The sequence below is a fragment of the Eulemur rufifrons genome, chromosome 25, assembly GCF_041146395.1.
Source record: "Eulemur rufifrons isolate Redbay chromosome 25, OSU_ERuf_1, whole genome shotgun sequence".
Taxonomy (NCBI): Eukaryota; Metazoa; Chordata; class Mammalia; order Primates; family Lemuridae; genus Eulemur; species Eulemur rufifrons.
The window spans coordinates 14,664,176-14,686,864 of record NC_091007.1 but is presented as its reverse complement, the minus strand read 5'-3'; the positions used below and the strand labels follow the sequence as shown (position 1 = coordinate 14,686,864).

Here is a 22,689-nt window from a genome sequence, read left to right as displayed (position 1 = left end):
ATTCACCAAAACTATCACAATAAAAATTAAAAATTTTAAATAATTCTTTAACACTAAAAAAAAATTAATCCATAATTATAACCTTCAGAACTCCAGACACAGATTTACCAGTGAATTCAATATTATACAAATGCTTCCAGCAAATAGAAAAAAAGAATACTTCATAATTTGTTATGAGACCAGCACAATGTTGATGACAAAATCTGACAAGGCTAAAATAAATAACGAAAATCACAGCCTAATCATGCTCATAAACATAGATGCCAAAATCCGAAACAAAATATTAGCCAACTGAATCCCGTAACAACTGAGTTTATTCCAGTTAAATGGGTTGATTTAACACTGAAAAATGGGGCTATGCGTGGTGGTTCGCACCTGTTAATTCCAGTTCTTTGGAAGGCTGAGTCAGGAGAATTACCTGAGCCTAAGAGTTCGAGACCGGACTGAGCAACACAGTGAGACCCTGACTTTATAAAAAACAAAAAAAATTAGACAGGCATGGTGGTACACACCTGTGGTCCTAGCTACTTGGGAGGCTGAGGTGAGAGGATTGCTTGAGCCCAGGAGTTCAAGGCTGCAGTGAGCTATTATCATGCACTGCTCTCCAGCCTGGGCAACTGAGCAAGACCTTGTCTCTTTAAGAAAGGAAAAAAAAAAAAATCAACATAATTCCTCACAGAATAACGGGGGGAAATTATATGATCATCTCAATAGAGGCCGAAAACATCTCTCCATTCTTAGTAGCATAAACAAAAAAACATAGCAAAGTAGAAACAGAAGGAATTTCCTTAATCTGAAGTTATCAGAAACAGAAAAAGGCAAACAAAAAAACCCCCAAACAAACAAGAACTAAAGCTATCCTTACTTAAATGGTGAAATGTTGAAAATAATCCCTGCAAATGTAGAATAAGGAAGAGATGCCTACTGTCATCACTTCTATTCAATATTATGCTGGAAGTCCTGGCCAACATAGTAAAAAAAGAAAAATATAGGCAGGAAGGGTTTCATGTTTTGTTTTTCGTTTTGTTGTGTTTTTTTGTTGTTGTTGTTGTTTTGTTTTGTTTTGTTTTTTGAGACAGAGTCTGGCTCTGTTGCCTAGGCTAGAGTGCCATGGCGTCAGCCTAGCTCACAGCAACCTCAAACTCCTGGGCTCAAGCAATCCTTCTGCCTCAGCGTCCCAAGTAGCTGGGACTACAGGCATGCACCACCATGCCCAGCTAATTTTTTTAATATATATTTTTAGTTATCTGGTTAATTTCTTTCTATTTTTAGTAGAGATAGGGTCTTGCTCTTGCTCAGGCTGGTCTTGAACTCCTGACCTCAAGCAATCCTCCCACCTCGGCCTCCATGAGTGCTAGGATTCAGGTAGGGTTTTATTTATTGTGATTAAATCTAAATATCTCTCTCTTTCTCTCTCTAATTCACAACCTTAGCCATTTTTAAGTTTAGTAGTGTTAGATATATTTACATTGTTGTGAAACAGATCTCCAGAACTTTTTAATCTTGAAAAATCTGAAACTCTATATCCATTAAACAATTCCTCTCTTCCTCTTCCCCTAGCACCACTTTATTTTCTGTATCTGTGAATCTGACTACTTTAAGTACCTTGTATGAGTGGAATTGGACAGTATTTGCCCTTTTTGTAACTGGCTTATTTCACTTAACATAATGTCCACAAGGTTCATCCATACTGGAACATGTAACAGGATTTCCTTCCTTTGTAAGGCTGAATAATATTCCACTGTGTGCATATACCACATTTTGTTTATCCATTCCCTGGGCAATAGACATCTGGGTTGCTTCCACTTCTTAGCTATTGTGAATAGTGCTACTATGAACATGGGCAGGCTAATATCTCTTCAATACCCCACTTTCAATTCTCTTGGATATATATCCACAAGTGGGATTGCTGGATCATATGGTAGTTCTATTTTTAATTTTTTGAGGAACCTACAAACTTGTCTTCCATAGCAGTTGCAAAATTTATAATCTCACCAATGGTACAAAACGGTTCATTCCAATTTCTCCACATCATCACCAACACTTGATATTTTCTTTTGTGATAAAAGACATCCTAATGGGTATGAGGTAGCGTATCAATGTGGTTTTAATTTGCATCTCTCTGATGATTAGTGATGTTGAGCATCTTTAATAAGCCTTTTAGCCATTTGTATATCATCTTTGGAGAGGTGTCTATTCAAGTGCTCTGCCTTTTTTTTTTTTTTTAAGAGACAGGATTTTGCAGTGTTGCCCAGACTGGCCTTAAACTCCTGGGCTCAAGCAACCCTCCCACCTCAGCCTCCCAAGCAGCTGGGGCTATAGGTGTGTGCCACCATGCAGAGCTTGACCACTTTTAAATTGGGTTATTTGATCTTTATTGTTGAATTGTAGGATTTTTTTTTTTCCCGGACAGGGTCCCACTGTGTTGCTCAGGCTAGAGTGAAGTGGATATTCATAGGCATGATCACTGCATACCACTGCCTCAAACTCCTGGGCTCAGGCAAACCTCCTACCCTATCCTCCCAGGCATCTGGGGCTACCAGCACATGCCACTGCACCCAACACTTTATATATTCTGGATATCACTCCCATATCTGACATATGATTTGCAAATATTTCCTCTCATTCCATAGGTTGCCTATTCACTCTGCTGACTTTGTCCTCTGGTGCATTAAAGCTTTTAAGTTTGATACAGTTTTGTTTATTTCAGCTTTTAGTATATGTTTTTGGTGTCATATTCAATAAATCACTGCCATGTCCAATGTCATAACATGCCCATGTTTTCTTCTAGGAGTTTTAGGTTTTGGTCTTATTTATGTCTTTAATTCACTTTGAGTTAATTTTTATATGTACTATAAGATAAGCGTCTAATTTCATTTCCTTGCATGTGGCTACTCAGTTTTTCCAACATCATTTGTTGAAAAGACTGTCCTTTCCTCCGGTATCTTCATCAAAGACCACTTGCCCATGTACATGAGTATTTATTTCTGGGCTCTATATTCGATTCCACTGATCTAGTTGTCAGTCATTATGTCAGTACCACACTATTCTGATTGTTCTGTGATTTGTGATATATTTTGAAATCAGGAAGTCTGAGTACCCCAACTTTATTCTTCATCAAAATTGTTTTGGGGGCCAGGTGCGGTGGCTCACACCTGTAATCCTAGCACTCTGGGAGGCCAAAGCGGGAGGATCATTTGAGCTCAGGAGTTCGAGACCTGCCTGAGCAAGAGGGAGACCCCGTCTCTACTAAAAAAATAGAAAGAAATTAGCTGGACAACTAAAAATATATAGAAATAATTAGCTGGGCATGGTGGCGCATGCCTGTAGTCCCAGCTACTTGGGAGGCTGAGGCAGAAGGATTGCTTGAGCCCAGGAGTTTGAGGTTGCTGTGAGCTAGGCTGACGCCACGGCACTTTAGCCTGGTCAACAGAGTGAGACTTTTGTCTCAAAAAAAAAAAAAAAAAAAAAATTGTTTTGGCTACTTGGGGTCCCTTGAGATTTCACATGAATTTTAGGACGAATTTTCCTATTTCTCAAAAAAAGGACATAGGGATTTTGATAGGGATCGCATTCAATCTGTAGACTGCTTTGAATAGTATTAAACATCTCAACAATATTTAGTCTTCCAACCCATAAACACAGGAAATTTTTTCATTTATTTATGTCTAATTTTAATTTCTTTCAGCAATATTTTAGTTTTTAGTCTACAAGTCTTACCTTCCTTGATTAGGTTTACTTATAAATATTTTGCTCTTTTTTTGATGCTACTGTAAATAGAACTGTTTTCTTAATTTCCTTTTTGAATTGTTCATTGCTAGTGTATAGAAATGCAACTGACTAAAACTACTGTGAGTCAAAGAACATTATCAAGAAAATTAAAGGACAGCCTACAGAATGGGAGAAAATATTTGCAAATCCTATCTGATGGGCTCTAGTATCCAGAATACATAAAGAACTCTCATAAAGAACTTTCACAGTTCAACAAGAACAACCCAATCCAAAATGGACAAAAGATTTAAATAGACATTTTTCCAAATTATATACACAGCCAAAAAGCACACGAAAAGATGTTCAACATCATTCATTATTAGGGAAATGCAAATCAAAACCACAAAGAAAGCCAAGTGCAGTGGCACATGCCCGTAATCCCAGCTACTTGGAAGACTGAGGCAGGAGCCTCACTTGAGGCCAGGAGTTCGAGGCTGCAAGGTGCTATAATCATGCCTATGAACAGCCACCGCACTCCAGCCTAGGCAACATAGCAAAACTCCATCTCTAAAAAAGACAGAGACAGAGAAAGAGTATTTAAAAATAAATATAACAAAAAACACAATGAGGTACCACTTCATACCCATTAGGATGGTCATAATAAGAATAATCAGAAAACAGTCCCAGCTACTAGGGAGGCTGAGGCAGGAGGGTCCCTTGAGCCCATGAGTTCAAGGTGAGGCCTGGGCAACACAGCAATACTCAATCTCTTTAAAAAAAATTTTTAAATGACAAAGTAAAATATCCAGTTACACGAGGTTCACAGGAAATAAAAATTCAAAAAATACAAAGTGTTGGCGAGGATGGCCGGGTGTGGTGGCTCACGCCTGTAATCCTAGCACTCTGGGAGGCTGAGGCGGGTGGATCGTTTGAGCTCTCAGGAGTTCGAGACCAGCCTCAGCAAGAGCAAGACTGTCTCTACTAAAAAAATAGAAAGAAATTAGCTGGACAATTAAAAACAAAAACAAAAAAAAACAATTAGCCAAGTGTGGTGGCACATGCCTGTAGTTCGGCCGGGCGCGGTGGCTCACGCCTGTAATCCTAGCACTCTGGGAGGCCGAGGTGGGCGGATCGCTCGAGGTCAGGAGTTCAAGACCAGCCTGAGCAAGAGCAAGACCCCGTCTCTACTAAAAATAGAAAGAAATTATATGGACAACTAAAATATATATATACAAAAAATTAGCCGGGCATGGTGGCGCATGCCTGTAGTCCCAGCTACTCGGGAGGCTGAGGCAGTAGGATCGCTTAAGCCCAGGAGTTTGAGGTTGCTGTGAGCTAGACTGACACCATGGCACTCACTCTAGCCCGGGCAACAGAGTGAGACTCTGTCTCAAAAAAAAAAAAAAAAAAAAAAAAAAAGTGTTGGCGAGGATGAGAAAAAACTGGAACCCTCATACATTACTGTTGGGAATGTAAAAAATGGTTCAGCTCCTACAGAAAACAATTTGGTGGTTTCTCAAAAAGTTAAAACACAGAATCACCACACGGCCCAGTAATACCAAAGCTAGTTATACAGGCTAAGTATCCCTAATCCAAAAATTCAAACTCTTAAGTGTTCCAAATTCCGTAACTTTTTGAGTGCCAACAGGATGCTCAAAGGAAATGCTCACTGAAGCACTTCAGGTTTCAGATTTTCTGATTAGGGATACTCAACTATTAAGTATAATGCAAATATTCCAAAATCCAAAAAACAAATCTAAAATCAGCACACTTTTGGTCCCAAGCATTTCAGATAAGGGATACTCAAACTGTATACCCAGAAAAATTTAAAACAGGTATTCAAATAAAAACCTAAATATTCACAGGAGCACAATTCACAACAGCCAAACAGTAGAAACAACACAAATGTCCCATAAAGAATGAAAGGATTGGCCGGGCGCGGTGGCTCACGCCTGTAATCCTAGCACTCTGGGAGGCCGAGGCGGGTGGATCGCTCGAGGTCAGGGGTTCGAGACCAGCCTGAGCAAGAGCGAGACCCCGTCTCTACTAAAAATAGAAAGAAATTATATGGACAACTAAAATATATATATACAAAAAAATTAGCCGGGCATGGTGGCACATGCCTGTAGTCCCAGCTACTCGGGAGGCTGAGGCAGGAGGATCGCTTGAGCCCAGGAGTTTGAGGTTGCTGTGAGCTAGGCTGATGCCACGGCACTCACTCTAGCCTGGGCAACAGAGTGAGACTCTGTCTCAAAAAAAAAAAAAAAAAAAAAAAAAATGAAAGGATTAACCACATACAACAGAATATTATCCAGCCATAAAAGGGCTGAAGAACTGATATAAACCACAACATGAATGAAAGAGCCTCAAAAATAGTACGCTAAGTGAAAGAAGCCATACTCAAAAGGTTATATGCTGTATGATTACATTTATATGAAGTATCTAGAATAGGTAAATTCATAGAGATGAACAACAGACTGGTGGTTGCCAGGATCTGTGGAGACAGAATGAAACAGAGTGACTGCCTAAAGGATAAGGGGTTTTCTTTGAGGATGATGAAGACACTTTGGGACTTGACACAGGGGTAGTAGCTATATGACACTGTGAATGCAATAAATGCTACTAAATTGTATACTTTAACATTTAGTTGATATTATATGACTATCACCTCCATTTTTAAAAAAAGAATATTCATCCTGTCCTTTCTTCACTAACTGCACTTCAGAGTAACAAAATAGTTGATAAGGAAAAGGTTTTCTTTATCCAGCTAATACATGAAGTAATGATAAAATATCACCATTTATTCTACCTTTATTTAGTAAAATAATAGCTTTAGATACTAATAATCAACAGCTGCTAACATCACACATACAAAAAAAATTAACCAACTATCATATGCCTCCTGAAGGAAGTACACAACACTATCTTTGAAATATTCTTGCCCACCTCCCCAAAAAACTGAACCTGATCAAGCTTCTAGATATGGATAACAACCAACATAAAAAAAATATATGGAACAAAGAAACATGTAAAATAAAATACATCTAAGAGGCAAGCAACAAAGTCCAGACTGTGGGAAACTCTTTAGGGCAAATGATGCAAAGTTTCAACAAGTAAATTGACCAAGGGGGAAAAAAAGAAAAGGAAAAGAACCAGTACATTTAAAAGAGGTCAAGAGATACATCAAGCAATTGCAACATATGCACCTTATTTGGATCCAACTCAAGGACCTTATTTGGTTCCTGGTTCAAGCAATTATAAAAGAAAGTATGCGGGGGACAATCAGGGAAATTTGAACAAGGACTGATGATTTTTTTTTTCAATTCCTGTCATTGTTTAGATAATTGTGAATTTTAAAAATGTTAGAGATACAGAAATATTTCCAAATGGAACAATATGATTTCTGTGATTTGTTTCAAAATAATCAGAATTAGGTAGCGAAGGGTACAGTATGAAAAATGACAGGCCATGACTTCAATATTGTTAACAATAGGTGATGGCATGTATTCATCAGGTCATTCTATTTTTACATATGCTTAAAACTATTCCATAATAAAAACAAGTTTTAAAAATATACCTGTAAAATTTTACCATCTTATTATCTCTGATGTTCATTCCCTAATTTATTTTTATCCCTCCTACCTCTGTCTTCAACCAGTCCTTCATCATCTCTACCCCAGACTTACTGCAATAAAACAGTCTTCTTACCTTTCAGGGGATTAAGTTAAAGTCAGAGTAAAAAGCAAAAAATGAGCATAATCACAAGTATCGTTGAAAAATTTCTTAAATTCCAACAGAGAAAGTACATTATACTGTACATGGTTTTGAATACAATATACAACCCCGTGACGTTTTATGATTCTTAGTTTTCCGTCAGATAGTGTCTATCAATGGCTTCCAATTCATTTTTGAATTTCTTATTGAATGTAAGTAAACCATAATCACGCCTTGCCTGGCCCCCTCAATAATATATATTTTTGTCAATGACAATCAGGTAAATCTTAAAATCATTCACAAGGAATTTCTATATAGGTTTGCCTAGAGCATACGCTCAGTGAGTAAAATGACAGATTGAATTGCTTCTATAATTTAAAAATTATTTCTTTCTCTACAACTCTCCGCATCCCCCAGGCCACACAGCTGATTTCAAGTACAGTCAGGCAATGCATAAATACATTTCAGTCAAAACAAACTGCATATACAACAGTGGTCCCACAAGATTATAAAACCATATTTTTACTGTACCTTTTCTATGTTTAGGTATGTTTAGAAACACAAATAACACTGTGCTACAGTTGCCTACAGTATTCAGTATAGTAACATGCCATACAGGTTTGCAGCCTAGGAGCAATATAGGCTGTACCCTACAGCCTAGGTGTGCAGTAGGCCATACCATCTAGGTTTACGCAAGCACACTCCATGATGTTCGTACAACGATGCAACTGCTCAAAGATGCATTTCTAAGGATGTACCCCCATCGTTAAATGGCACATTTCTACGTAAAATGCACCAAAGATCCAGCTCCACCTGTCTTTTTTATAGTTGATCTGGTCTCACACTCTTCCAACCTAGTCGCCACTACGCTGTCAGAGCGATTTTTCTAAAACGGAAATTTCACGTTATTCTCAGAGTTCAGGGACTCACCACAATGAGTATGAGGTAAAAAAAGAAAGAAGGAAACAAAAAAGGAAAGGCAAAAAGAAAAAGGAGAGAAAAGGGGGAAAGAAAGGCAGAGAGAAGAAAAACTTGCCAATACTATCAGCCTCACCTCTCAGAAGGCTCACCACTCACATCTCACAGTTCAATTTTGTACCATTTTTAATGTCCCAATATACCTGTATCTTTATTATTTACTTCTCCCTTTACCAATAATATCCTACTTTTCACAAACCACGATATGTTAAAACACTTACTTACCTTTAATGACTGAGACCTATGTAGCAGATAAGATTGAAAAAAAATTAATAGTTGAATTGAGAAACTCCTAATCCTGATTGCCAGGAAAAGAAAAATAGCCTAAAACTTGGAATATATTTTCAAGCATGATAAATGAGTATTAGATATTAAAGAATGGTATCATCAATACTGTACCTCAGGTACATTGTGGGGTTTTGTGAATTAACCTGGAACTATAATTAACCTTTTTATAGGAAATTGCATTTTAGGTTCCAAAATAACTTAAAAATCAATTTTGGAGCACAATCTAGTCTGAATTTTTTTTAAATACACATCAGATTTAGGCTATAACAAAGATGGCATTTCAAATCAGTGAGAATAGATGAACTGTTCAATAAATGGTGATGGGACAAACAGTAGCATATTAGCATCTGGGAAAAATAAAAGTTGGATCCATACCTCCCCACTATCTTCGATGGATACATTCCAAATGCATCAAAGGCTAACCTGCAGAGGAGGAGGTGGTAACTGAGCTACCTGTCTGCTGCCCAGAATCCACACCCCTAATACTGTACAGGCACTGAGTCTGCCCTTGCAGGGATGATGGTGAAGTATTTCCTGGGCCAGGGCATGCTCTGGAGTTCCTTGAACCATGGGTTCCTGCCTTCGGGCATCGGTACCCGAATCCCTACAGCAAACATGTCTGGAAGGAAGACATAGTACACTAGGAGGTAAACCCTGAGCAGAAGCCACTGTCCTGGTGACTCCTCACCAAGACCAACATGATGCCATGCTGGGCCAAACAACTGTTTCTCGCCAATGCTGTTCACTCAGTGCATATCCCAGAGGACTCTACTGTGGACCCACAGAATCAGATCATGACCACCTTCACCTGGAACATCAACCATCCTGCCAATGGTAGTGAAGGAACAATGTGTGAACTCAGATGATAACGGCTACAGCTCGACCAAAATCCACTGGAACGTCAGGGTCTCCTCTAGCTAATTTGGCATCTCCAAAGCTGTCCAGGGATTTGGTCTCGCTCAGTTCAAAAGCAGCGTGGCCAAGACTATGACAGGTTTTGTTTACATCTTGACCAAGCTGCAAGGTGAGGCCCTTTCCAAAGCACTTACTGAGACAGCCAAAGAAGCTAAGGAGAAGGTGGCAAACGAGATGGCACTGACTGCTACAGAAAAGGCCAATGACCTTGCCAACAAAACAATCACCAAGAAGCAGCAGCAGCAAGTTTGCGTGGCCAATCCAGGCCCTGGTGCAGCTCCCCAGCACTCTCCTCACTACCACTACAGCACCCTAGACAACCCGGCTCCAATCCCTCTGCCCTCTCCCCATTGTACTTTATTATTAAAAATAAACCTCCAGCCCTATCTTCTGTCTGGGTAGAGGGTTGGGGATGGATGTCCTGTATGGCATCTAAAATATACTTGGCATGTTATGCACATCTGAACCGTGCCTGCTTATTCCCCCATTGGGCAGCTGAGGAAAGAGGTGCAAGGAAATGTGGTAACTTGCCCAGGATCACAGACAGAATTGCAGATTAAGTGGTAAAAAAAAAATTTGCTAGACTGTGAGCTCCAGAGAGAAATGATCTTCTTTTGTTCTCTGATGTGTCCCAAGTACCTGCAACAATATCTAGCACTTAACAGACAATCAGTAAGTATTTGTTAAATTCAATCAGCCACCAACTCCTCCACAATACTAGAGGAAAACATGTAAGAATTCTGTTATAACTTTGGAATTGGAAAAGTCTTTCTAATTAATGATTCAAAATACAGAGGTCATGAAAGACAAGATTAATAAATTCAACTAAATAAAAATCAAAAACTCTCTCACTGTAAAAAGCCCCATAAGGAAAGATGGGCAAAAAAACAGTCCAGCTCATATCAAAAAAGTATAATAATATATAAAAGGTTCCTATGAAAGCGCCAACAAATGAAAAAGAAAAAGATCAACCAAATCAAAAAAAGGATATGTACAGACCAACAGACCAAAGAAGAAGGGGAAAAAAACTGCTCTTGAAAATATAAACAGAGGTTCAACTTCACTAATAAGAGAAATGCAAAATTATTGCTAAGATACCAACTTTCACCTCTTAGATTACAAAGGGTATGAAAAATAGCTTTCTCATTCATTGCTGCTGGGAACATATAGTGGTACAACTTCAGGGAGAATAATCAGCAAATATCTATCAGAATTAATTGCAAAATCCCTTTGACCCAACAGTTCTACTACTGAGAATTAATAATCCTACAGATATACCTGCATATAAGCATTAGTCACAAAAGTAGATTAGAAAGTCTACCAAAAAGTGATTGTTAAAAAAAAAAAAAAGTGATTGTTTACATGATATATGGGAAAAAAAAACCTCTATACTGATAATGAAAAGATACATTGTTCAGTGAGAAAAATTAAGATGCAGAAGAGTATGTATAATATTAACCGATTTGTATAAAAATGGGAAGAGTAAATATTTGTTCATATCAGTATATGCAAAAGAAATCTGGAAGGATATGCAAGAAAGTAATAACAGCAGTTACACTGGTGGTGGGAAACTTGTTGAGGAACTGGGCAGATGGGGAACAGAAGTAACAGGCCAAGGTTTTTAAAGTTCTTTTTAAATTTGGAAAATGTGACTGTATAACATAGTCTAAACATTAAATTTTGAAAAAAATATATAGTTGTTCAAAAATACACTGTATTCCCTCCCTCTCTTTTTTTTGAGACACTGGTAGAGCCCCGGGTAGAGCACTGTGGTGTCAACACAGCTCAATGGAAATTCAAGCTCTTGGGCTCAAGCAATCCTCCTGCCTCAGCCTCCCACATAGCTGGGACTACAGGTGTGTACCATAACACCTGGCTAGTATTTCTATTTTTAGTATAGATGGGGTCTTGCTCTTGGTCAGGCCAGTCTCGAACTCCTGAGCTCAAGCGATCCTCCTGTCTTGGACTCCCTGAGTGCTAGGATTACAGGCGTGAGCCACTGTGCCCGGGCCTTGTATTTTTCCCTTTTATTTACTCATGCCATTACTCTTTTCTATACTTCCACTTTTCTGAGTTTCCTCATCAGTTACTTAATTTTCACAGTATGCCACGGTGTAATAAATTCATGTCTACATATTCAAGAACAGTACTGGGCTGTAAATAAACGTGGTTTCTCTGAAAAAGATAACCAAGAGTGAAGATGAAAATGAGTAATACATAAGGGTCCTTAGGAAAGCATACCAAAGTTTAGGACAGAAATCAGTATTTCCTTATATTCAAGTAACAAAGATCCTTGGGGTGTTAAAATTAACATTCACCAGAAACATCACCTGTCTAGAAATATACAAAGAAGGGGGGAAAAGAGCCTAAAACAAATTTTATCTCTAACAACAAAAAATGGCTTATTTTTCAAAAATAGTTTCAATATAAGAAATTATCTCCATTTAAAAATCAAGATTTTTAAATTATGTTGATCATCCTGTATAAAATTTTATGTAAATATAAAATATTCCACCACCCCAATTTTCAATAAAATTTTTTTCAAAAATCTCTGCACTTACCCCCATTATCTGTTCTTTTTAAAGCTCCATCCTTATGGGGACAAAGTTCACATCTCTATAAAAAAAAAAAAAAAGGAAAAGGAAATAAAGAGATTTTTCATCAGATTACCAAAAACAACATCTTCCTTGAAACTTCAAAACTATTGAAAATGTGGGAGCAGCATTTGTACTAGTTGCCCCTAAGAATATTTTAGAACATCCCTCAGTAAATAATTGTTCTCAATGACAAGTGATCTTCCTCAACACGAGATAAACAACTTTTCTTGAAATACATTTTAATTTTTAAACTTCTGCCACAATTTTTTAAGTCTTAACATCAACAAAAACAAAAAGGTCCTCTCAGCATAGGACTGGGTCAAGGCTTTTAACATTTGCCTGTTATCTCTTTACTTTCAGTCTAAGATCAGCTAGCATTATTGCAGGCAAGTAAATCTGGTTTTTCCTAATTAGAGCCAAACTCTAGAACTTTCATTTAAGTGGCAAGACATGATTCTCACATGTGCTGACTTCCCTTCTGAAAGGAAGAAACTAGTCTAATTATTCTAGTTACTCCTATCATTCACACACAATGGTACTCAAAAGTTATTGTGGCTCCCTATCCTTTCCACTCCTAGAATTTAAAACCGAAAATAGATGCAGAGCCAGTACTACCATTGCTTTTTAAACAGAGTTAAGTTTCAACTGCATTATCTTGCTATGAAGAACATGTTCCTGAAGGTCACACTTGAATATTTAGTATTTATACCCTACCTTAATCCCAAAAGGTTTTACAGCAAACAATATAGTAATATAAATAAATTACAAAGGAAAAGGTAGTATAGGAAATTAAGATGAAATATTAAATAGAAAACATAAGCCATAAGAGCCTATGTTTCTTGTCTTCCATTACTTCACTTTCCTGGTTCTCCTCATACCTCTTTGGCAGCAGCACCCTTCTGATCACCTTATCCAACCTTTAAATGTTATGGTTCCTCAGGGCTGCAGCCTAAGGTGCCTTCTTATTTTGTGTGAAACTCTAGGCCATTTCATTCACTATCTAAAATTTCCATTACCAACAAAATTACAAAAATATGCCGGTGACTCTCAAACTTTATCTCCTATTCAGATCTGTCGTCAGATCCAGATATAAAACTTCCTAAGCTACAGAGACACTTCATCAATGATTTATGACAAAACCTGCTCAAAAGTAGACATCTTAACATTGTAGTGGAATTACTTTATTTTTTATAAATTTAGTGCAGTTTTCCCTATCTTTGTAATGACATTTTCAACCACACATTGTTCATGCAAGATGCCTAGCACGCACAATCTTTGATCACTTCACATTCTACTCCCTAATGTCACATTTTATCAATAACCATTTTTTCCCTTTCTCCCCCTAAAGACTGGTGGGCTCTGACCTACCTCTCTCCATCTCTACTTCTATTACCCTACTGCAAGCCTACATCATTTCTTTCATCAGGACCACATCAGTGGCTTCCTAAATACAGCAGGGGTACATTCTTTATCTACAGGAGTAAATTCCAACACCCCCAGTAGATATCTCTAAGAATACCAAACCCTTCATACTGTTTTTTCCTATACATATATATACCTATGATAAAGTTTAATTTCTAAATTAGGCACAATAAAAGATTAACAATTAATAAAATGGAACAATTATAACAATATACTATAAGAAAACTTATGAGAAGGGCCGGGCACAATGGCTCATGCCTGTAATCCGAACACTTTGGGAGGCCAAGGTGGGAGGATCATTTGAGGCCAGGAGTTTGAGACCAGCCTAGGCAACCAAGCAAAAAAAAAGTTTTTTTCTACGAAAAAAATTTTAATTAGCCAGGCATGATGGCACACACCTGTAGTCCTAGCTACTTAGGAAGCCTGAGGCAGAAGGACTGCTTGAACCCAGGAGTTCGAGGCTACCATGAGCTATGATTACACCACTGCACTCCAGCCTGGGCAACAGAGTGAAACCTTGTCATTCATTTGTTCATTCATACATACATACATACAAGTTATGTGCATGTGGTCTCTGTCTCTCTCTCTCTCTCTCTCTCTCTCTGAAAATACATTCATGAACCATATAATGTCAAATCACGTATACAACAGTGCTCCCATAAGATTATAATGGAGGCCAGGCTTGGTGGCTCACGCCCGTAATCCTAGCACTCTGAGAGTGCTGAGGCGGGAGGATCGCTCAAGGTCAGGACTTCAAGACCAGCCTGAGCAAGAGTGAGATCCCATCTCTATTAAAAATAGAAAGAAATTAGCTGGACAGGCCGGGCGAGGTGGCTCACGCCTGTAATCCTAGCATCCTGGGAGGCCAAGGCGGGTGGATCGCTTCAGCTCAGGAGTTCGAGACCAGCCTGAGCAAGAACGAGACCCGCCCCCTCTACTAAAAAAATAGAAAGAAATTATCTGGACAACTAAAAATACATAGAAAAAAAAAATTAGCCGGGCATGGTGGCACATGCCTTATAGTCCCAGCTACTCAGGAGGCTGAGGCAGAAGGATCGCTTAATCCCAGGAGTTTGAGGTTGCTGTGAGCTAGGCTGATGCCACCGCACTCTAGCCCGGCAACAGAGTGAGACTCTGTCTCAAAAAAAAAAAAAGACTATAATGGAGCTGAAAAATTCCTATCACCTAGTGATAGTGTAGCCATCTTAACGTTGTGGTGGAATTATTTTATTTTTTTATAAATTTGGTGTAGCGTAAGTGTACAATATTTGTAAAGTTTACAGAAGCACACAGTAATGTCCTAGGCCCAACATTCACTCACAACTCACTGACTCACCCAGAGCAATTTGCAGTCCTGCAAGTTTCATTTATTGTAAGTGCCCAATACAGGTTTTATCTTTCGTAATAAAAAATATATTTTTTATCTTTCATACCGTATTTTTACTGTAACTTTTCTATGTTTAGATATGTTTAGAAAAACAAATACTTAGTATTATGTTCCAATTGCCTACAGTATTCAGTACAGTAACATGCTGTACATGCTTGTAGCCTAGGAGCAATAGGCTATTACACATAGCCCAAGTGTGTACAAGGCGACACCATCTACGTTTCTCTAAGTACACTCTATGATGTTCACACAATGATGAAATCGCCTAACAATGCATTCTCAGAATGTAATCCCATCATTAAGCGATGCCTGACTATATCTCATCGTACCGTACTCGCCTATTCTCAGACCGAGGTTGACCATGGGTTAACAGAAACTGAGGAAAGCAAAACTTCAGATGGGAGGTTGGGGAGAGACTACTGTAGTCTCCCAATGTTCACTCATGACCAATCTGTACAGTGAACCTTTCACAACATAGTGAACTTCAAAAATGCAAATTCAAATATACCACTGACCTTTTAAAACCCTTCACTGGTTTTCCTACATGATCTACTCCCTATTTACCTCCACAAGTTTCCCTCCTCCCTCATCATTTCACTCTCTGGGCAACACTGCCTTTTCTTCTTTCAATTCTGCAAATGCTCCAAAGCTCATTCCTGCTTCAGAGCCTTTAAATGTGTTGTTTTCATTCTAAATGGAATATTAGCCCTCACGGGACCCTCTTTCACAGTTGGGTAACTTCTACTTATCCCTCATGTCCTTACTTAAAGTCAGAGATGGTGTCTCTGAATCTCCATACTTTCTTCCTTGGCATATGTCACAATTACAAGTAATTGTTTATGCAATTAAGTTTATTTCCTCTGCTATATTATAAGCTCCATTTCATGGCTGCAGCCCTAACATCTGCAATAGTCTCCAGACATGGTAACTCAAAAAATACATAATGGAGGGATGCCGAAGGAACAAAAACACAAGCACACTTGATGAAATACAGACAATGATTTGGTTCTAAATTACAAGGCAACCTCTCTCACAGAGGGAAACACTATTAGTTACATGATTTGACCTGTGGGAAAGAAACAACTGTGGACATACGTACAGATGCTCCTCCATTTACAAATGGGAACATGGCCCAGTAAAGCTATCAAAAGTTGAAAATATCCTGAGCCAAAAATGAGTTAATACACCTAATCTACCAAACACTGTAGCTTAGTCCAGCCTACCTTAAACATGCTAAGAACATTTACATTAGCCTACAGTGGGGCAAAACCATGAAACACAAAGCTATGTTATAATAAAGTGCTGAATGTCTCATGTAATGTACTGAAAATTGTATTGAAAAACAGGATGGTTGTATGGGTACTCTAAGTACGATTTCTACCGAATGCTTACCACTTCCACACCATCTTTAAGTCAAAAAACTGTAAATCAGGGACCGTCTGTATAACTAAATCTAATATTAAGACTACAGTCAAAGATAGATTAATCCTTGTGATGATTAGGTATAAGAGTACTTGTTTAGCAATTGGGGAAGAGAAAAACAATGAGATTTGATGAGCTTTTTTTTTTTTTTAAGACAGAGTCACACTCTGTCACCAGGGCTAGAGTGCAGTGGCATCATCGTAGCTCACTGCAACCTCAAAACTCCTGGGTTCAGGCGATCCTCCTGCCTCAGCCTCCCCAGTAGCTAGGACTACAGGCATGCGCCACCACATCTGGCTAATTTTTTCTATTTTTAGTAGAGACAGGGTTGAGCTTTTGCTCAGGCTGGTCTTGAACTCCTGAGCTCCAGCAATCCTCTGGCCTCGGCCTCCCAGAGTGCTAGGATTACAGGCATGAGCCACCATGCCCAACCGTGATGAGCCTGAGCTGGTGAATGCATCCATATGGCCAGAGGATCCCCAACTCTGCACACACAGAAGCTCCTGTGCTCAGGACCCTTTCCGACCTTTCCCTATGTACCTCTTCACAGGGCTGTTCATTCTTATCTTTTATAATTTCTTTTATAATGAACTGGTAAACATAAGTAAAGTGTTCCCCTGAGTTCTGTGAGCCATTCTAGCAAATTATCAGACCCAAAAGGGGTCGTGGAAATCTCTAGCTTACAGCCAATAGGCCTGAAGTAATAGGAAGCCTGGACTTGCGACTGACATCTGAAGCAGAGACCGTCTTGTGGGACAGAGCCCTTTAACTTGTGAGATCTGCTGCAAACTCCAGGTAGATCATGTCAGAACTGAAATGAATTGTAAGACACACAGCTGGTATCCAAATATTGGTCAGAGTGGGAAAAAACCCACACATATGGTGTGAGAAATACTCTGTGTGAATGTGTAAAGAAAGTGTCTTTCCCAGTATGATAAAACATTTACCATTATCATTTCTTCCTTTTTTAAGCAAAAGATAAAAATTAACCTATTTTTTTTCTTGTTTTAGAAAAACTCATGACTACCACAGTAGAAATGAACACCCTGGGAGGCTGAGGCGGGAGGACTGCTTGAGGTTAAGAGTTCAAGACCAGCCTGAGCAAGAGTGAGACTCCGTCTCTACTAAAAATAGAAAGAAATTAGCTGGACAACTAAAAATATATAGAAAAAATAGCCAGGCATGGTGGCGCATGCCTGTAGTCCCAGCTACTCGGGAGGCTGAGGCAGAATTGCTTGAGCCTAAGAGTTTGAGGTTGCTAGGCTGATGCCATGGCACTCTTGCCAGGGCAACAGAGCGAGACTCTGTCTCCAAAAAAAAAAAAAGATAGAAAAAAAGAAATGAATACCCCTAGTGCCAGGCTGTGGTCTCCAAACAGCATTTCCTAAAGGGATGAGACTTCTAAAAAGTGAGTGATTTTAGGTCTAGCTCAGGTCTGAAACACAGACAGCAAGGAAGTTATGAAGGATTACTAGAGTCATGTTAAAAGGACTTATGGGCCAATCTAGAAAAGCTCCTACTAGCCAAAGATGAAATCATTTAAGGTTAATAAAAATAACTGTAATATAGTATTTCTAAATCCATGATAAAATGAACTTTCACTTCCAAAACAATAAGCTTATGAGACAAACCCTTAATACACATAACAATTATAAATTCTGCACAAAATACAAATAACAGCTACTTGAAGCAAATGGAAAGTGACCAAAAGCACCCAGATTCTGGTGCAAAGTCAAAACTTGGAAAGGACTTGCACGGGGAGAGTTTCCCATTTTTTAGGACTTCTGGCTTGATAACAAGCCAGTCAGCCCATAGTGGCTCCTGCAGTTTTAATATCTGAAGAATCAGAAGACAAAGTTCAGAGCAACCTTAGCCTCTTTAAAGTAAGATTTGAATCCTGAAGAGAGAACAAGAGGGGAAAGCTCCAAATTTTTATGTACAAAATCGGCCCACATCTTTCACTGATTTGGAACACACACGCACAGGCCAGGCTAGCAGTCCAGCCAAGGGAAAAAAAAATAAGACTTAAATAGTTGCTCAAAACACATTACAGGAGGTTTTAATCCAACCAAATCAACTGCTTGATTTAAAAAACTCCAATTTCTTCAAAGGAATATAATAGAATCCAGGCTTTCCACAAATAATACTCATAATGTCTAGGAGACAATCTAAGTTATGTGACCTATGCAAAGCCAGAAAAATGTTAATCATTCTCAAGATAAAAGACAATCAATGAAGTTCAACCCCAAGATGACCCAGATATTGGAATTAGCAGAAAAGGGTTTTAAAACAGATTTAATAAGTTCTATGAGGTCACAGAAAATGTACCTATAATAAATGAAATAGGAAATCTCAACATAAGTAAAGAAACTATAAAAAAGAACTATTAATAAATGAAAATTCTAAAAACTGACAAATACAATAAATGAAGTGAAAAATTCACTGGACAGGCTTAACAACGGAATAGAGATAACAAAAGAATCAATAAACTTGAGGCTACGTCAATAGATAATACCCAATCTGGGGGAAAAAAAAAAAAGAGAGAGAGAGAGAGAGAGAGAGAGAGAGAGAAAACAGAGTGGAAAAAATGAACAGAGCTTCAGGGACCTACAGGACAATACCAAAGACCAAAGTGTCTCATATGAAAAACTGAAGGCCCAGAAAAGAGGAAAGAAAGAGAGAGACAATGAGACAGAAAAGAAAATTTTAAAGAAATAATGGCTGAAAATTTTCTCAATTTGAAGAAAGACAAATTTACTAATTCAAGCAGCTCAGCAAACCCCAAGCAGCAAAAAAAGGCTTGCAAAAAAGCAAACATAGAGTTAAGTCTTGAAGCAGCCAAAAGAAAATGACAAAGCACATACAAGGAAACAGTGACCAGATAAATGGCAGATTTCTCATCATAAAATATGGAAGCCAAATGAAAGTAAAACAGTATCTTTAAAATGCTAAAAGTAAATGCTAAAAGTAAAGCTAAAAGTAAAGCACTGTCAACACAGAATTCTATATCCAACTAAAATTTCCTCCAAATATGAAGGTGAAATAGGTATTTTTCAGATAAAAGAAAATAAACACAATTCATTACCAGCAGACATGTATTGCAAGAAAAGCTAAAGAAATTCTTCCAGAATTAAGGGAAATGATACTAGAAAACTCAAACTGTCAGAAAGCAGAGTGCTTCAAATGGTAAATATCTGGGTAAATTTTTAAAAGACCTTTAGCACTAAAGTTCTTAATATTACATATAATTATTGAAAGTCAAAATAATAGTCTTCTAGGGTTCAGAATACATATAAATATTAATAAATGACAATAGTATAACTGACAGCAAATAGAGGTAACATAAAAGAACCTCAGTGATTTCAAGCTTTGTACACTTTACAGGTAGTGGTGCAACATTAACCGTAAGTGGTCTACTATATAAACAGACTGAAAAGGGGAAGGAAATATATTTAAATTGCTAGAGGAATGTGCACCAGAATTAAGTTGGACCCCTTCCTGATAACATACAAAATAATTAACTCAAAATGGGTCATAGATCTAAATGTAAGAGCTAAAATTATAAAACTTTTAGGAAAAAAAATGGCAGTAAATCTTCACAACTTGGTAGAACAATGGTGTTTCTTAGGCACCACACCAAAAGCAGAGGCAACAAAAGAAAAAAAACAGACAAATTGTAACTTACCAAACTTCACAACTTTTTTGCTGCAAACTATCATCACAAAAGTAAAAAGGTAATTCACAGAATGGAAGAAATATTTACAAGTCACGTATCTGATAAGGGACTTGTATCCAGAATATATAAAGAGCTCGACCATATATAATATATATTACAGGATTATATTATTATATATTAATAAAGATATAATTGAATAGACATTTCTACAAATGACCAATAAGTACAAAAAAGGTGCTTAAATCATTAGTCATTAAAGTCGTTTAACATCACAAATCAACACCACTATAAAATACCACTTCATGCATAGTAAGATGGCTAAAATCAAAAGCAAAATAATAACAAATGTTGTCAAACATACAGAGAAATTAAAATCTACATATACTGCTGGTGGTAATAAAAAATGGTACAACCTCTTTAGCAGTTATTCAAAAGGTTAAACAATTAACACATGACTCAAAAATCCCATAACCAAGAGAACTGAAAACAACTGTCTATGAATTTGTACATGAATGTTTATAACAATATTCTTCATAATAGCCCAAAAGTAGATACAACCTAAATGTCCATCAACTAATGTATGAAATAAAATGTGGTATATCCATACAATTGACTGTTATTTGACAATAAAAAGAAATGAAGTTCTAATAACTGCTACAACAATAAATGTTTAAAAATATTATGCTAAAGCAAAGAAGCCAGTCACAAAATACCACATGTTGTATGATTTCAATCATATGAAACATCCAAAATAGGCAAATCTATAGAGACAGAAAACAAATTAGTGACTGCCAAGGGCTGGGGAAGTAAAGTAATAAGGAGTGATTGTAAATGGCCAGAGCTGCTTTCTGAGTTGATTAAAATGTTCTAAAACTGATTGTGGAGGTTACATAATTTTCTGAATATTTTACTAAAAACCGCTGAACTGTACATTTTAAAGCACTGAACAATACAGTATGTGAATTGTATATTAAAAAGAAAAAAAAGATGAAAAAGAGATAAAATGGTATACCACAACTTAACCACATAATTATATTGAATGTTAAGAGACATACTAAAAAAGTGTGTCAGCACAGACTTAAAAGTAAAACCCAACTATATTATGTCCATAAGACACAAACGGGAGTAAATGGATAAAAATAGAAGCATGAAATGTTGAGTGGTTATACAGTGAAGATAGAGTGGTATTTCATGATGATAAATCAAACAATGAAGTTATAATAATCATAAATCTATCACCTAACAACAAAGTTTCATAAGACATGAAGCAAAAATTGTCACAAAGACAGGGATAAACGATGTACCAGAGTAAGATATTTTAACATCCCTATCTCTGTAATTGACAAAACTAGACCAAAAAAAAAAAAATCAATAAAGAACAATACTAAAACCACTATACACACTTTTTCAGATGAGCTTGGTACATTCACCATAAGAGACCACATACTGGGCCACAAAACAGGTCACAACAAATTTAAAGCAATGGAAATCACACAGAGTATATTCCCTGACCACATTACAAAATAAGAAAGATATACAATTAATGACCTAGGGTTCCATCTAAAGAACCCATAAAAGAGTAAAATAAACCAAAGTAGAAAAAACGAAATAGTAAAGATAAGAGTAAGTGCTGCACTCAGCAACACACATTTAAAATTGAAATGATACAGAGATTACCATGGCGCCCCTGCACATGGATGACACACATAAAAAAAAAATTTTTTTTAAGAGCAGAAAAAATTAAAATAGAAAACAGAAAATTGTTAAATCAAAGCTGGTTCTCTGAAAAGATAAAACTGATAAACTGCAAGGAAAATTGATTTTTTTTTAAAGGAGAAAGAAAACAAATTACCAATATCAGGAATAAAAGAGGAATTATCACTGCAAAATCCAAAGATATTAGGAGGACAAAAGATTATTATTAATAACTTCATGGTAACCAATTCAACAGCTTAGATGAAATGAAAAAATTCCTTTAAAAAATAAAGCTTATCAAAATGGACAAAATGAAACAGAAAATCTGAAGCATTGAATTCATTATCGAAATCATTCCCAGAAAGAAAACTCTAGACTCCATGTTTCTTTGCTGGTAAATTCCTTCAAACACTAAGAAAGAAACACCATCAATCTCATACCAACATTTCCAGAAAATAGTAGACAATACTTCCCTAATCATTTTCTAAGTTCAGCATGAATAATACCGATGAATATACCAATAATACCAGCACCTGACAAAAAGCAACAAAAAAAAAGTATAACATCCCTAATGCAGACAGATGCAAAACTATATAATATTAGAAATTCAAATCCAGTAATATATAAAAAGGATAACATACAATGAACCAAGTGGGGTTTATCTCATGAATATAAGATAAGCATAACATTTGAAAATAAAACAATAAAATTTACCATATTAATTCTTTTAAATATATCATTATCTCAACAAATATAGAAAAAGCATTTGACAAGACTCAATATGCATTCATGATATAAATTCACAGAAAACTAGGACTAGATATTAGTCAAACTGTATTAATCAGAGGGTGTTTTTTTTTCTGTATTTTTGATGCTTTGACATC

At 37.1% G+C, this 22,689-nt stretch overlaps 1 protein-coding gene and 2 pseudogenes across 4 annotated transcripts in view; 2 read left to right on the top strand and 1 right to left on the bottom strand.

Annotated features, from left to right (window-relative positions):
* The window catches only part of MLLT10 (MLLT10 histone lysine methyltransferase DOT1L cofactor), a 187,714-nt gene that overhangs the window by 123,393 nt on the left and 41,632 nt on the right, over positions 1 to 22,689 (bottom strand). For all 4 annotated transcript variants that reach the window (XM_069458815.1, XM_069458817.1, XM_069458816.1 and 1 more), the window contains exon 4: positions 12,168 to 12,222. In XM_069458815.1, coding sequence (XP_069314916.1) covers positions 12,168 to 12,222 — 55 coding nt within the window. The remainder of the gene's footprint in view (positions 1 to 12,167; positions 12,223 to 22,689) is intronic.
* Positions 9,211 to 10,008, top strand: LOC138375247 (PRELI domain-containing protein 1, mitochondrial pseudogene; annotated as a pseudogene).
* LOC138375436 (U6 spliceosomal RNA) lies at positions 21,739 to 21,836 on the top strand (annotated as a pseudogene).